The sequence below is a fragment of the Thamnophis sirtalis genome, unplaced genomic scaffold (assembly GCF_051295495.1).
Source record: "Thamnophis sirtalis isolate CommonGarterSnake01/CBP01778 unplaced genomic scaffold, rThaSir2_p1.2 scaffold_5, whole genome shotgun sequence".
Lineage (NCBI taxonomy): Eukaryota > Metazoa > Chordata > Lepidosauria > Squamata > Natricidae > Thamnophis > Thamnophis sirtalis.
The window spans coordinates 80,130,592-80,147,001 of NW_028261385.1; the positions used below are offsets into that span (position 1 = coordinate 80,130,592).

The window sequence follows — 16,410 nt, forward strand, 5'->3', positions numbered from 1 at the left end:
CCAGGTGTTACAATTTGATGCATTTATGCTTTCATGTTAATAGCCTTTAAACTGGGGGGGGGTCAATTTGAAGGGAGTAGGTGAGAAATTTGAGCATATTGTGGCACTGTGTATATTTTTGTTTTGGTGACAATATAAATACTATTTTATTTACTAGCAGCAATAAATGATAGGCAGTTGCAGCCAGTAGAAAAAGTTGCTGGAATATATGAGTTTAATTGCAGGAGAAGCAGAGATTGGGATATATATATATATTACTGACTTGTCCATATGTGAGCGGTTTGGGTTTTTTTTCGGGGGGAGGGATATGTTCATGTACAGATGCATAGTAGTCCACATTTCCTCTTTATTAATTCCATACAAGACATTTATGTTATGCCTGTGGAATGCAAGCTGAGCAGCTTGATATGTTTACTAAATAAAATAAATGCAATGGTGTCCTTTCACATAATCACAATTTTTAAACATTACAGTTAACAATGTTACAAAAAAAACACAGTAGTAGTAATGCTGCTGTTCAAAGCATTTCTTTTCTAAAACAGTCTTAAAGGTTCTAAAGAAAAATGAACTTTCTTCATTTCCCAGACAAAGGTTTTTAGTAAGCCTCTAGAGACTGGTAATGGAATCTCCTTGATTGCCCTAACCTTTGTCCATTGAAGAGGGGAAAAAATGCCTAGTTTGTTGTTGTAAATTGAATACTGTATATTATTCACCATATTAACATGGTTTTAAAGCAAGTAGTTGTGATATGCTCTTTTTTGTTAAATCTAGCTATATGGAATAATATTAAAAGTGTCAAGAAAAGGTTAAAAGCTATGGTGGCACAATGGTTAGAATGCAATACCGCAGGCTACCTCTGCTGACTGCCGGCTACCTGCAATTTGGCAGTTCGAATCTCACCAGGCTCAAAGTTGACTCAGTCTTCCATCTTTCTGAGGTCGGTAAAATGAGGACCCAGATTGTTGAGGGCAATATGCTGACTCTGTAAACCGCTTAGAGAGGGCTGTAAAGCACTGTGAAGGGGGTTTATAAGTGCTATTGCTATTAAGTGCATCTCAGAAAACTAAACTACAATATAAGGATAGGACAGATTTCAAGCAATGTGGAAAAGACATTGTCACAGCTGCACTGCTTGAGCAGGGAAGGAATTCTTATGAGTGATGCTTTGGATTTAATGAAATATAGTATTGGTAGTTTCCCATTCTTGCCTTTTCAAGAATATTGAATATCAAAATACCAAGGCAAATCAAAAAATGGAGAACAGAACTGGAGTAGTTTGACTCATTTCAAGATTATTTTACCATTGCTGGCTTATTAATAAGAAATTATGAATGTGAGAGATAGTTTGATCATGTGGTCAAGGTACTGGACTAGGAGTGGGGACATTAGAATTCTAGCTTTCTTTCAGGCAGGAAAGCCAGCAGGATAGCTTTGAGCCAGTCACACTCTCGCAACCATAGGAAGAAGCAGTTGCAAGCCACTTCTGAAAATCTTGCCAAAAAAACCTGCATCAGACCCATTAAGTTGCCTGGAATTAAGGCTGAATTGAAAACACTCAAAAATAAGAGAACTAATATTTGTGCATGTATGTAATGGAGTAAGCAGCAAAACAAATCATGAATTTGCTGAGTTATCAATAATAAATCCTTATTTTGAGCCATTTAGAAGTTCCATATTCAGTTTTAACTATCGATTTTTGATATTATACATGTTCTTCAATAAGCAGATGGAGTGGCCTAATACTCATGCTTTTAAGAGACGTCCTTAATTTGTTATGGTCTAAACCAGGAGTTTAGCAACTTTAAGACTTGTGGACTTTAACTGCCAGAATACCCCAGCCAAATGGCTGTCAGAGGAATTCTGGGAATTGAAATCCCAAAGTATTAAAGTCGCCAAGGTTCTCTAGACTAGACGATCCCTAGTCTACACAGTCAAAAACTTTACTATGATCAAGAAAGCAAAATAAACAGAATTAGAGACTAGCTTGCTTTTTTCATTATCCATTTGATATTAAACGCATGTTCTTGGGTGCCTCTCCATTTTCTGAATCCAATCTGTGGCCTTGACTGTTCTTCTTCCATGTAAGTCTGCAGAACAAAAACTTGAGAATTCTCTTATAGCGTATGTGATAGATTCAGTAGTTTTCAAATACATGATCAGAGAATAAACTTTAGAATATGGCTTTTAAAAAGGTATGTCAATTCTATTGCAATGTTTGCATGGTGTTTCATTTGCTATAGGTTGGCATTTCTTAGTTACCTGCCTTAGCTGTTTCATGTAGAAAGAAAAGTCAAGAATAGTCCTTGTTCCAACAAGAGTTTTGAGACAATGATTCAAGGCTCAAGCACAGTATTTCTCAACCTTGGCGACTTTAAGTCCTGTGGACCATAGGACTTAAAATCACCAAGGTTGAGAAACACTGCTCTAGCACCAAGCGGTTTACCTATATGTTGTCCACTTTGCAAAGAGTATTTTCATTGGCTAGATTTCCCATCTATTGGTATGGAGCAGGGGTGGGTTTCAACCGGTTCGCGGCGGTCCCTGAGAACCGGTTGGTCGGCGAACCTGGAAGTAAGTAACTTCCGGGAATGGCGAAGGGCCCACCCGCGCGCCCACGCTCTCGGTTGGAACGGGGCGAGAAACCCACCCCTGGTATGGAGGGAGAGATATAATAATGTTCTATAGATCTTTAATATTACCTGATTACATCAGTTTCATAATTTTGTTGTATTCCTCAATGCACCAAACCTAGCATTCCTGTTTAATGATGCTCTGGAGGGAGATAGACAATAGAGTGGAGTGGATTGGATTGGATTGGATTGGATTGGATTGGATTGGATTGGATTGGAATGGAATGGAATGGAATAGAGTAGAATAGAATAGAATAGAATTAGTTGGATGATGATATTTTTTTCTGCTAATCATCTGTGAACAAAAATAACAAGAAGGGTTGCCAAATTTTATTCAGTTGCAGTTACCATAAGGGGATATGGATTTAATTTTGAAAGTGTCAACATGAAAATGTACTCTGACCCCTAGTTATAGATTGCCATGCGTTTTAGTAACTCTTTGATATGTTTTATACTGTTGCTACCTTTTGTTGAAAGTTGTACTAATTTTTGGTCTTCACTCCAGATATGAATTCACATTGTGAAGACCTGCTTTTCACAGTAACTACCCTGGCAGAATTTGTATGTTGCTTCTTGAAGTCTTTTTACATTTTCTCTCCTAACATGTTTTTACTACTTTAAATCCTTAAAAGTGTTAATTCAGCAATAAACAAAAACAGGCAGTGAAAAAGGGATTGGACAGGTTGGCTGTTTATGTATATGAGAGTGGTGCTCAGTAAACAAATACATTCTCCTCTAATCTTTTAAATGGCCTTTAAGGCATTGCTAGTTGTTTCAACAGAAGAGAGAAAATCACTTTCCCTTAACATTTAAACATGGCCTGAATTGAATTATGTTTATTCGACTTGTTCAAAGAAAACTTAGAGCCTATTCCAGATGCAGATCATATGTTTCTTAGAGAACAATTATAATGAATTTTGGAGTAGATATAACAGGCACGTGGCTTTATTCTGGATGGGTGTGAAATTTTATTTCCAGAACGTTGGAATCTTCGTTGTAATCAAGTTGCTCTTAGACTTGGGATGAGGTAAAAGCTGTAGATGTATCTGATTTAGCTGCTGGTGTGTCACACCAGAGGTGGGTTCCTACCGATTTGGACCGGTTCAGCCGAATAGGTAGTAACTCGCCCTTCCACACCCCCAAACCAGTTCTATCTTATTTTTTGCTTCTGCACATATGCAGAAGCATTTTTTCAGTACTGTGCATGTGTGTATAGTGCGCACTAAGCATGCATGCAGTGTGTCCCTGAGCGAACCGGAAGTGGTAACAACTGGAACCCATCCCTGTGTCAAACTCAAGCCCTATGGGCCACATTTGGCCCACGGGTCCTTAGATCTGGCCTGCAGGGCCACCCTGGAAACAGCAAAGGACTGGCTTGCAGTACCTCTGTCAGTGAAAACGGAGTTTGGGACAGCGGCATGCAGCCCTCCCAAGCTCCGTTTTCTTTGGCAGATGATTGCAGGAGGCTGTCGTGGCCAAAAATGGAGCTCACGAGCCTGTTTTTTCTGGAACAGTACTCCGGCAACCACAGGCACCCTCAACACGAGGTCAAGCTGTCCACGCCCATTCCCCCCCCAAGGTCAAACACAACCCTGATGCGGCCCTCAATGGAATTGAGTTTGACATCCCTGACTTAAGAGTATTGTAGGACCTTACCTGATTTGAAGATGTCCTTATCATAAGCCAGACACACATACACACAATTTGCAGATTTAAAGAATGATGACAAAATGTGCCAGTTGCCGAATTCTGAAATACTAGCATCCAACTCTCAAATCAAACATACATGGTGATAAAAATGCCTCTGCTTGGGTGATCTTGTTCAGTTATTGGCACTGGCTAAAGTCAAAATTTGATCTGTTATCTGGCTTTCTTTTAATTTTTGCCTTTATCCTACCGATTATGGGATTGATTCAAAATTAAGTCATGTGGCGTTTTAATAAAAGATAAGAGAGAATTTAATTCAGTGTGTCTAATGAGCATAACAATATGTGCATTGGATCTGATACGTTTGGGTAGCATGGATTAATTCATTCTTTAGGGGGTTTTCACCCTGACTCTTGGATCAAAGCCAAACAATGCAATGTTGCATGTTACAGTGGTTAAACTGAGATCCTGTTATCCATTTAAATTAGAAACGGGTCTTTAGAAATGCTTTAGCAGAGGGTGGAGGGGAGAAGGGAAAGCTCCTACATCTGTTTCAGATGCATTTTTGACCTCCGTAGAATCCATTGGCCACAGTAGCTCTCCCAAGTAGATTGATTGTACCCTTAAAGCAAACTTGTTTCACAGAGCTCTATCAATTGAGGAGGGATGGTGTAGTATACTAAGTTAACTGCTCGTATGGGAAACCTTTATTTTCGCTCCTCTTCGTGCTCAGAAAAAGCAAAGTTTTTAAAAGCTTCTTTGGTGAGCCATAACAGCCTTGTACTGTTTAATTTAATCTGCCCACAGTATTTCCTTCTGATGTACCATGTGGTTATCTACGGCATGATTTGCAAGCCATTTATTCCTCTCTTACAGTGCTGTGCATTTAAAAGCGAAAATGTAGGAAATTGGAAAACCGTGCATTTCCATAGATGGAAAACGTGTGGGGTTGCAGGAATGAAAAGTTAGCACACCATTAGAGAGTGGTTTCATATAAGCAAACCATGCCAACTGTAAATTTCCATCCACTGTAAAGTGGATGGAAAGTGGAGTAGAAAACAGCAGAAGGCATCAGAAGAGCTCCTCTCTTGAGAGGAGATGGGCGCTTAAAATATATGAAATATAAATAAATAAATAAATAAATAAAATGTTCAAAATACAGATTACATGCAAGGATACACATATAGAGATTATACCTCCATCTTTCCTTCAGAATAATTCTATTTGAAAGAAACATAAATGACTAAGTGGAAGCTATACATCATATACCACTCCATTCTGTTCTTCAAAGCTTGGTTAAAATCCAAGGGTTTGCAGCTGCTGAAGAATCTCTGCATATCTATGCGGGAGGGAGGGAGGGGGAAAGAGAGAGAGAGAAAGAAAGAGAGAGAAAGAGAGAGAGAGAGCATGTATTTTTGAAATTTTCTGTTTTTTTAATTTTAAGTTGAAAATAATAAGTTGAGTCTTTTTTAAAAAAAATCTTTGTATCGTTTTGTGAATTTGAATCCAACATTTTCTGGCTTTTTTACAAGTATGCCAGGCATGATAAAATGACTCATCCCATTTCCAACATAAATTTTATTTATGTTGCCCATCTTGCCTAGAAGTGACTCAACTCCTCTGGGGCTATTTTCTAATTGAGATCTGAAATACATTTAATACTTTATAGATAATTTTTCTGGAGTCTTATACCAATGGTACATCATCTTATAAAAATTCTCTTTTAAGTTATAACACAATATAAGTTTCAGTCCTTTAACCACATATTTTCTCACTGTGCCATCAATATGTGTGATGTCCAAAATTCTTAGCTTATGTTATTATACAGTCTTGCATTTGTTCTTCTGTTTCAAATTTCAATAAAATGTATATATTTTAACCACTACATGTTCATCATTTGTACACTGTACAACTTTGAATTTTATCTTCTGCTGCTTAATTCCAGATGTCCTATTATCTTCCTTAAATCTTTCTTTTAATTGTACATAGGAAAAACCATAGAAAATTAAATCCCCCTGCAACCAGTTGTTATTTTGATTTTTTCTTATATTTTCCCTACTCTTATTCTAACAACTCTTGGTGAGTTAACGATTTCTCTTTATCTGTTGTTTCGTTTCCATAAAATGCTTCTTAAAATCCATAAAGGTATTTTGGGGCACAGTCTGGTTTTTTAATCTATTTTTTCAATATGGCACTTCCAATAATAGACCACTACTTCAATAAGTGGGTTTATATGTAGATTATTTTGGTTCACTTCTTGCAATGATTATTGAAAATAATGCAAGATAAATGTTTAGCAGCATTATTTTATATACACTATCAATTTCCCTTATTTCCAATATTCAGTTAGTAGAGAATGAGTTGATAAAGTCGACATGCTCCTTAATTTCTGAATCACCTGTTTGGATAGCAATACCAGTTTACATCCAGGTGTAATTTAATGGCAGATTAGTAGCTGGTATGAGGAAAGTAAGACCTACAGGCAGGTAAAATTTCAAAGAGGAATCCAAAATGGAGGATTAGAGGTATGTAAAACCTTATATGGGAGATGGGTGGCATAACAAAGTTAATAAATATATAAAAACTAGCTGATAACCTGGCATTGCCTGAATATGTATTTATAGGGGGGAAATGTCTGGACCAAACATAATTTCTAATGTTGGATTTTCCCCTTTACCAGAGGGAGATGAAGCCATTACCATGGCAACTCCACTGCGCTGTACAGTAGAAGTCATTTTACAGCAGTACAGAAGCCATTTTAAGGCACAACAGGCTGTATCTTAACAGAACATACACCCTGAGGGGTATTAGGGTGTCTTACCTTACAGTATTTTTTTCCAGAGAGTAAGTCATCTGTGTACCAAGTTTGGTTAAAATTGCTCGAGGTGTTCCAGAGTTATGCTGGAACACACACACACACACACACACACACACACACACACTTTTATATATATATAGATGAAATAAAACATGTAGAATTCAAAACATCCCTTTTGAGTTTGAAAAGTTGTTTTAGGTTTGAAATAGGTTGCTTAGACCTTCCCAGGTATTCCAATGCTCAACCCAATGCTGGGTTGAAACTTCTGTTTTGAATCTGTATCAGGTGTTTCAAGTTTGGAACAGGAATGTTTTGATTTGGAACCATTTGTAGAATAGCCAGAACACCTGTTTCAAACTCTATAAACACAATTCTTCTAACTTCAAATGTTGAATGCAAAAAAACCATTGTGCACATTACTATTTATTTTCAACATCCTGCATTCTTCATGTAACATGCCATGTAAATCCTTCTTGAGTGATTTTGGGAAAAAAATCCAATAACGTTCCCCTCGGCCTCATGCCAGTTGAAGCAGCATAAGAATAATCATGCATGCTGGAAACAAAATGCTATCTGTGCAAAAAAAATGGCTCTTTATACCTTTGATGTATCATCACTATATCAGGCCAGTGAGCTTGCTAACCAAGGACAAACAACAGCTTCTTCCTTAGCAGCCGTTGGCAGCTCCTCGGATACATTCTATGGTTCCAAAAATCCAAATGGATGGAGCAGGGATAGAAAACCATACTTTAAAAAATGGTTAGGCTTATTCATGACTAGGTACGGTGTGGCTGTTACTATTTTTCACTTCAAAAACTCTTATAGGATGGTTTTCATGGGGAAAAAATGAGATGAAAGCAGGGGTGGGATTCACTTAGGTTTATTACACAACTATGAGCATGCATGAGGGAATGCTCATGTTGCATGCACACCCCTGCACATGTGTGTGGCCTTCCACGCATGCACTTGGTTCACACATGCATGTGCGTGGCATTGAAAATGAGGCTACACAGGACGTTTTGAAGCCAGGGTGGATGGGTGAGCCCACTCACAGTTTGGCGCTACCAGTTCAGGCGAACCGGTCTGAACCAGCTGAATGCCATCTCTGGATGGAAGGCAGAGGGGGTTCCTACCGGTTTGGACCAATTTGGCTGAACTGGTAGTGGTTTTCTCACCTGGGTCACCAGAACCGGCAGCAATCCAGGCCTGCCACGCCTCCGAACCAGTTCTCTGTTCGGGGTAGCATGTTTTTCCCCCCTTTTTAAAGGTTCTACGCATGTGCAGATCTATTTTTGGGCAACTGCGCACACACGTGGTGCGAAATTGCGTGCACACTGAACCAGCAGTGATGCCGGCATCAACCCACCCCTGATGAAAGGCTATATATGTTGTTTTAAATGAGGGCTGTCAAACTTGCGGCCTGTGAGCCGGATACATCATGCGCTGGCCACGCTCTTGCCTGGTTTAGCAAAGGGGGGGGAAAGTCACGCTACGTCACATGACACTGCCGTAATGATGCGAGTCTGACGCCCCTGCTTTAAACGCATGAAAAATAAATAATTTTCAAATATAAATGTATAGCTGCTGACTTTCCTGAGAAGCCTGGCTGCATATTATATCTGTTTTTAAGCTAAATGTGTAAACAAGCCTACAGCAACTGTGGACTGGTAGGCTGCATCTCACTGTGGTTTGAAGATGATGCAGTCAGCTCAGAACAAATAGTGGATGACTGTTTTTGAGCCAGACAAGCCATTTACCATGTTCACCTATGAGAAAATGTCATTCTGCTGGATCACACAGGTGTTTGTAACTAAATGTCATTAGATTTTAAAAGGAGGGAAAAAGCAATAGCCTATATTTTTGCATTCCCTTAGCATGACTAATAAATAAACTTTTGATTCCTTCATTCGCAGTACCAACTGTCAACCCTAATGTTAATGACTCTCAACAGCCACATTGGTGGGTCTTATGTGATAAAGGACATTAAAGAGAGTAGGCCCCGGGCACGGTGCCCAGTTGTTGTTAGATGTTGAGGGTTTGGATCTGGCTCCGTGATAAGTTCAAAGGCTTTCCTGAACAGATTATACAAAACCGTTCATGGTGCCAGTCTGCAGACCCCTTTCCCCCCCTCACTTTTCTCTGCCCAACCTTCTCTTGCTTGTGAATAACTACATTCAACACCGAAGTCCTTGGCCAAACTTCATGCATTTTCAGAACAAGTTTTCTTTACTCAACTCAATAGTCGCAATTTGTATGTCACCGTTTTGCTCAAAGCCCTGGTGTAAGAGAACCCTGGAATTACCATATCAGTCGCTGGCTATTGTGCCTGGTACTGTCGGCTTTCAGAAGAAGCAATTCTGATGTTTCCTCTCGGTCATCTTTGTCCTTTCTTTATCTGTGATCCTCATCGCTTGTCGTTCAATGCGTTTTGTAGACATGCTTCTGTTTCTTATTTATGTAAGTGTTTAGGTTTCATCTATTTTTTAAAGATAACAACCAAAGAGGGGGTTTCTCCCCCTTTTTGGAAGAGTTATAGCGAATTAGTTCAAATCAGATCCCATGAACTAATGTTTAGAAGTGTGGGGGGGGGGAGATGCTTAGCTGGAGTAGAGAAAATCTTTTCACAGCAGTCAAGATTATTTTAGTACAGTTCCTGGCCTAGTGCCCAACACCGACCTCTGAAATGCAAGACACGGTGCCTGGCATTTGCATCTCTGAGCTTCCAAACCCCCTTTTATTTTTCCTGGTTTAATAAAATATACACAAACAAACGTTTGCTTGTTTAATGGCTCTTTTCCACAGTTACCCTGATGCATTTAGTTTCTGCCCTTGAGGAAGCAGAAAAGTATGCTGACAAAAGTCACTGCCATAGCTGTGCTCGATTCTGCACCCCATTCAGATATCCTGTCAGCCATTCTTTCCTTCTTGCATTTCCAGGAAGTACAGGTTAGGGTCAGGGATGGCAATTGGGGTCGGAATTTCCATTGCTAAACAACACAAGCGTAAGCTGTGATGCAGTGGTGGGTTTCAAAAAAATTTAGAACCTCTTCTATAGGTGTGGACTGCTTTGTGGGAGTGGCTTGCTGGCCATATGACCGGGTGGGAGTGGCTTGCCATCATGTCCCTCTTGCAGCATGCCCCGATGCGAAAAATGCTGAGATCGGCGTGCTTGGGGCTGCTGCGACGTCCAGGGAGGCTAAACCCAGCCACTTTTGCAGCTTCCCAGAGCGCCAAGAACCTTCACGCTCTTCTCTGCACTCTCCTTGGCTCCTCATGACTGCAATAGACATCCAGAAGCGGCGGGAGCTGTCGGGCTGGAAACCCAAGCCCCATTAGCCCCAAAAGCCGCTGCTCCAGCAAAGAGCTTTTTTTATCTCCTCGGCAGGCAGCAATAGAGAACCAAGGGTTCTTTATAGGGCTGTTAGAGGCGATGTGCGGACAGGCGGGGGGGAGCAAGCGAATGAGCGGCGCCTGGACGGGCAGAGGTGAGCGAGCGAGGGGGCTAGTTCCACCCATGGAACTGGTTCTAAATAGCACGGTAGATTTGTGGAACCTCTTCTACAGAACCGATTAGAACCAGCAGGAACCCACCCCTGGTGTGATGTCATGGGACTATATCAATTGATGCAAGTTGCTGCCATTAAGCAAATCAACGCAGGTGATTTCATGAAGCGAGGATGGCCTGTGGTTGCCATTTGTGACTTCCTGCTAGCTTCCCCATTGATTTTGCTTGTAGGAAGCTAAGAAAGTCAGAGATGATGATCGTGTGACCATAGTAAATGTCAGTGATGGCTAATCTTTTTGTCCTCATGTGCTGAAAGTGTGCATGCACATGCAACACTGTGCATGTGCGTGCCCACACCCATAATGCAATGTGCACACGACACCCACCGGTACGCCCTGTCCCTCTGCACATGCATCCATTTTGGGCCTAGCCAGCCTCCTGGGACCAAAAATGGGGCATAGGAAGGCAAGCTGTGCCCTTATGCTCCCCCTGCCCCAATGCATGCACACATGACCCCCCCGCCACCCTTCGCATGCACGTGCATCTCCTGCATGCATGGCAGAGCCCTGGAAATCAGCTGGCTGGCCGGAAGCGCGTGCACATGTGTGATGGAGCAACAGGCAACGGCTTGTGTGCCCTCAGACAGGGCTCTGTATGCCAACTGTGGCACGGTTGCTATAGGTTCACCATCACGGGTATATGTCGTAATTGTGAGCCAGGTGCTAGGAAACTGGATTGTGATCATGTGACCAAGGGAGAAGAGTAACCAACATTAGTATGAGTACCAGCTATAACTGCCACTTTAATACTGTTGTAAGTTTGAATGGTCACTGAATGAGTGGTCATTAAATGAGGGCCGCCTGTAATACTGTGGTGCAGTAAGTAGAACTATACTTAGGTTCAGGATTCAAGAATTGAGGTTGGTACCCCAGCCTCTATGAGACAGATGGATTCTGATCTGGAAGGTGGGATTTACACATACATAATGTTCATGCTGCATTTTTGTTATATATTAGTACTCTATTCCACAATGTGCAAAAATGGAAACATATACAGAATGTAAATACTTATATACAGGTAGTCCTTGACTTATGACCACCATTGAGGCCAAAATCAGATAGATAGCAATAATTCGGCAGAGTCTTCGCTATTTTGAATGTAAGCCAAATTCTCTTCCCTTCATCCTGTCTTTTGTTCTCTTCTAGAGTTCTCGAACTGCTCGATCTGAAGAGGACCGAGACAGTCTCTGGGATGCCTGGGGTTCCTGGAGTGAATGTTCCCGGACTTGTGGTGGAGGCGCTTCGTACTCCTTGAGACGCTGCTTAAGCAGCAAGTAAGTAGTTAAAACATTTTTTTTTGTTACCTGCATCCTGTAAGATGTATCTTGCAATGGAAAAGGACTAGCTTAAACTCAGAAGATGGTGTTTATTTCAGCCACCAATTCAGCAAGTTGGATGGCTTAACCCACAATTATATAATGCATTAAAAATGTGCAGGGCATTCGTAAATCATCTCCCATCCAAAATGATAATCTCCACTTGTGCTAAATTTGAGATAAACTTGGCATTTTTCCCACCCTGGAATATTTTGTCAGCTGGGAGACCTAATATCAAAAGATATTATAGGTCAGGGGTGTCAAACTCATGTCGTCTTGTTGATATGTCATCACGACATCACGTCATTGTCACGTGATGTATCATGACTTTTTCTCTCTTTGCTAAACTAGGGGTGGGTGCGGCCAGTGCATGATGCATCAGGCCCCCGGTCCACGAGTTTGACACCTCTGTTATAGGTGACTTACAACCACAACTGGGTCCAATTTCCACAGCTCAATAAGGTGGGTTTGTTAAGCCAGTCACACCTGATTCTACAGCCTTTTTTTGCCACAGTTGTTAAGCTAATTACTGCAGTTGTTAAGTGAATCATGTGGCCATTAAGCAAATCCACTTCCCTCCTCCAACTTTGGTTGTTGGAAGCTAGTTAGGAAGGTCACAAATGGTGGTCACATGAGCCCAGGACCAGAGGTGGATTCTTACTGGTTCAGTCTAGTTCAGCCGAGCAGGTAGTACAGACAAACTGGTTCTATGCTCGGGGCCGCCATCTTGATTTTCTGTTCCACACATGCACAGAACAATCTTCATTGGAAAAAAATGTAGTTTTTCCCCTTTTTCTAATGTTGTGCCCATGTGCAGACCTTTTAAGGTACAAATGCCTCTTATGGCGCCGCTGGAAGAACCAGTTGTGAGGTATGGCAGGCCTGGGTCACTGCTGGTTCCAGCAACCCAGGCCACCAAGCTACTACCGGTTTGGCTGAACCGGTCCAAACCGATAGGAACCCACCACTGCTCTGAATGCTCAGAGTTTGGCAAAGTCTAGATCAAATTAAATAAATAAAATGACAGCTAATGCTAATTAAACCTAGTTTGTAACCCATTCTTGTCCTATCCATACCCCTCTCTTGTACATCTTGTTGGGGGCAATATGCTGACTCTGTAAACCGCTTAGAGAAGGCTGTAAAGCACTGTAAAGAGATATATAAGTCTAAGTGCTATTGCTATCTTCTCTTACCATAAACATGTTGTTGTAGAGAAGATGAAAAAAAAATCCTCACATTTGGCCAAGTGATCCTAACCACTAGCTTGCAAAACGAAAAAAAATGGTTTCCTGATTCTGAAATGGTTTGTTAAATAATAAAATCTGTACTGACGTAATGGTTCTTGTGATGATGGTCAAGCATTTGCAAGGAGAAAAGGCTGGCATGCTTGAATTAATAATTCACGCAGCCTAATAAGAAAGAGTGGGAAGCACCGGTCACTCTTGATTTCAAAAGAAGTTACTTAATTTCTAAAAAAGAGAATATCAAAATCAATAAGGGTGCTTGATTTGCCTCCTGAAAAAAGGAGTGCCACACACAAACTCTGCAAAGAAAACAACATGTAGATGCCTATGGACTCTCTATTATTTGAACTTAACTAGAGGATGGTTTTACTCTTCCCTACCACCACCATCATTTTGCTAGCTTTGTGCAAACAAGACCTCAACTTACAACTACAACTGGGGCCACAATTTTCAGTGCTAAGTAAGGGGATTGTTAAGTGAACTATACCCAATTCTACCACCTTTTTTTTGCTGTGGCAGTTAAGTGAACCACAGCAGTTATTAAATGCAATCAGTGAATGAACTTTCACCATTGACTTTGCTTGTCAGAAGCCACCTAGGAAGATTGCAGATGGTGATCACATGATCTGAGTGCCAAAAAGGGACACACACACTCATCTGGGACGCAAACAGGAAGAGGAGCTGCCCAGGGGGCTTGCGCACGCCGGAAAATAAACTTCTGGTTTCTGGCACTTGCATGTGCACCAGCCAGCAAGTCTTCCGGTAATTGCCACACATGTGCACATGCTGATCAGCTGGCTGGCGCACATGTTCACACCAGAAAACAGAAGACCAGCTCTTCTGATTTCCGGCAATGCTGCACACACAAAGCCCATCTGATGGTTGAGTGCGCATGCACCCCAGAAACCCGGAAGAAGAATGGGTGCTGTTAGGGATGTAACCCTAGTCTTGTCTTGACAATGTATATAAGCCATGATTGTAACAAATGTATCTGTTACTTTAAGTGTAAGAGAAAGGTAATTGGATGCTATTGCTTTAAGCAGCCATATAAGGAAGTAGGAACTAGTACGGAGGTCTCCCTGATGCTCTCCTGATGCTCCTGATTCTCCTGATTGTTGCTGATTGTTACTGACTGTTACTGTATGTGCTTAGTATTGGGAGAGAAGACCGTGTACTGGATGGTGGCTAGTTTGTATGTTAGTTACTTGTCTACATGGTGACTCATGAGTTGAGCAACTGTAACTTCAACGTATTGTAAATAGACTGTGTATATACTTCAAGACTGGTTATAGTCTGTTTGGAGACTATTTATCCTATTTTTGTTACGCAAGTAAAGCTATTATTTGTTTTACCTTCGGTGGCTGTGAGTGACTATTCAGCAGATTATTCGTTAATAACTTCTGCTGCAGAACTCTAGTCTCCTAACAGAGATGCCAGGCAACATGCCAGGCAACATGGCTCCATGTGTCACTTTGGGCACGTGCACCATAGGTTCGCCATCATGGTTTTAATGGAATGAAGGGAAAGACAGAAAAAGTGGGAAAAATCCTTCAGACATCAGTGTCTGCTTGGGTTTCAAAAGGAAGAAGGTTGCTAAGAGGTAGCTCCCATCTGTTCCTTCTGTTAATCTTTTCCCCAATCCAAAGAGGCCACTTCCAATGCCTGCTGCCTTCTAAAGCTGCTTCACATACCTTCTATGATTTTTCTGTCTCTGCACATGGGCTGCTTGAAGGGAGGAGAGGTCCTTGGAGAAGCTGGAAGGTCTTCTCTACACAACCTGCAATTCATTCTCTCTCTCTCCCTCCCCCCTCTCTCTTTCTCTCCCTCCCTCCCTCTCCCTTCCCCCCCCCTCTCTCTCTGTACAATAGTTGGCAGAGGTTTAAAAGTGATTCCAATGTTGCATATACAATAGGAAGTCAGAAAGTCCAACTGCCTGGACCAATTCTTTCCTTTATTAACCGAGAAGGCAATGTACTTATGTAATTCAGAATTAATAAGGAAAGAAGAAATGATGGAATTGCCTCAATATCATTTTAATGGTTTTAATTGTATGACTTTTAATTTTTCAATTAAAAATGACTTTATTAAGCGCTCATCCGAGAGTCTATGACAGATCTCTACTAATGATGAGGTCAGCAGCCAAAACAATCTCTCTGAGCAAACCTGAGCCACCAATCCAATCCTGAGATGGTCTGATAGATGGAATGGTCAAAAAGCGAACCAAGTCTTCCTAGGAAAGAAATGTTCACGTTTCCTCGAAATTCTTTGAAACAGAGATTGACCAAAAAGACTGTCAGCCTGCAGAGGCAGCATGCAATCAGGCCCCTCTGTATGACAGCTTCAAGAAATGTTATGCCTGAGCCAATGACAGAGGAGACCCAATTCTGAAAATAAGGGACCATGATCTGGGAGGGCCTTTAAGCCTCAAAACATTCTGGCAGCTCTAATGGGCTGAACCAAGGCGATCAGGACATCTCTTTGAGAGAAGGGGTAGCATTATCCTTAATCATAAAACATAAATTTGTTTCAACTTCTATCCTTAAAACAAAGTTATAGGGCAGTGATGGTGAACCTTTTTGGCACTAAGTGCTGAAAAGGGAGCATACACGCGCTCATCTGGGTTGCAACCAGAAGAGGAGCTGTCCAGGGGACATGTGCTCGCCGGAAAATGAAGTTCGGGTTTCCACCATGCGCATGCGTACCGGCAGCTAGCATGCCCGAAGTGGCACATGGAGTCATATTGCCTGGCATGCATAGCGTTTCCCGTTCATCTTCGAGTTACTGGTGTGCATGCGCATGCAACCTGGCCGGCGTGTGTGCTTGCACCAGCAAGCAGAAGACCAACTTTTCCAGTTCCCGGCACTGCTGCATACACGAAGGTCAGCTGATTGTGGCTTACGCATGCGCACCAGAAACCTGGAAGAGGAATGGGTGACACCATGCATGCCAGGCGACATGGCTCTGTGTGCCACTTAGGGCACATGTCACATAGGTTCACCATGACGATTATAAGACGTTGCACACCACAACAACTGGACACAAGGATAGTTCCCCCCCCCCCCCGCATGCCATCACTCTGCTAAACAACTACCATATTTTTCAGACTATGACACACCTTTTTTCCTCAAAAAAGAGACTGAAAATCTGGGTGCGTCTTATACATCGAATACAGCATTTTTTGCCTCCCGAAG

The 16,410-nt window shown here is 41.6% G+C and overlaps 1 protein-coding gene across 1 annotated transcript in view; it reads left to right on the plus strand.

The window, feature by feature from the left end:
• ADAMTSL1 (ADAMTS like 1) overlaps positions 1 to 16,410 on the plus strand; it is a 263,177-nt gene that overhangs the window by 16,639 nt on the left and 230,128 nt on the right. Inside the window, exon 2 of the mRNA XM_087716110.1 lies at positions 11,806 to 11,933. Coding sequence (XP_087572236.1) covers positions 11,806 to 11,933 — 128 coding nt within the window. The remainder of the gene's footprint in view (positions 1 to 11,805; positions 11,934 to 16,410) is intronic.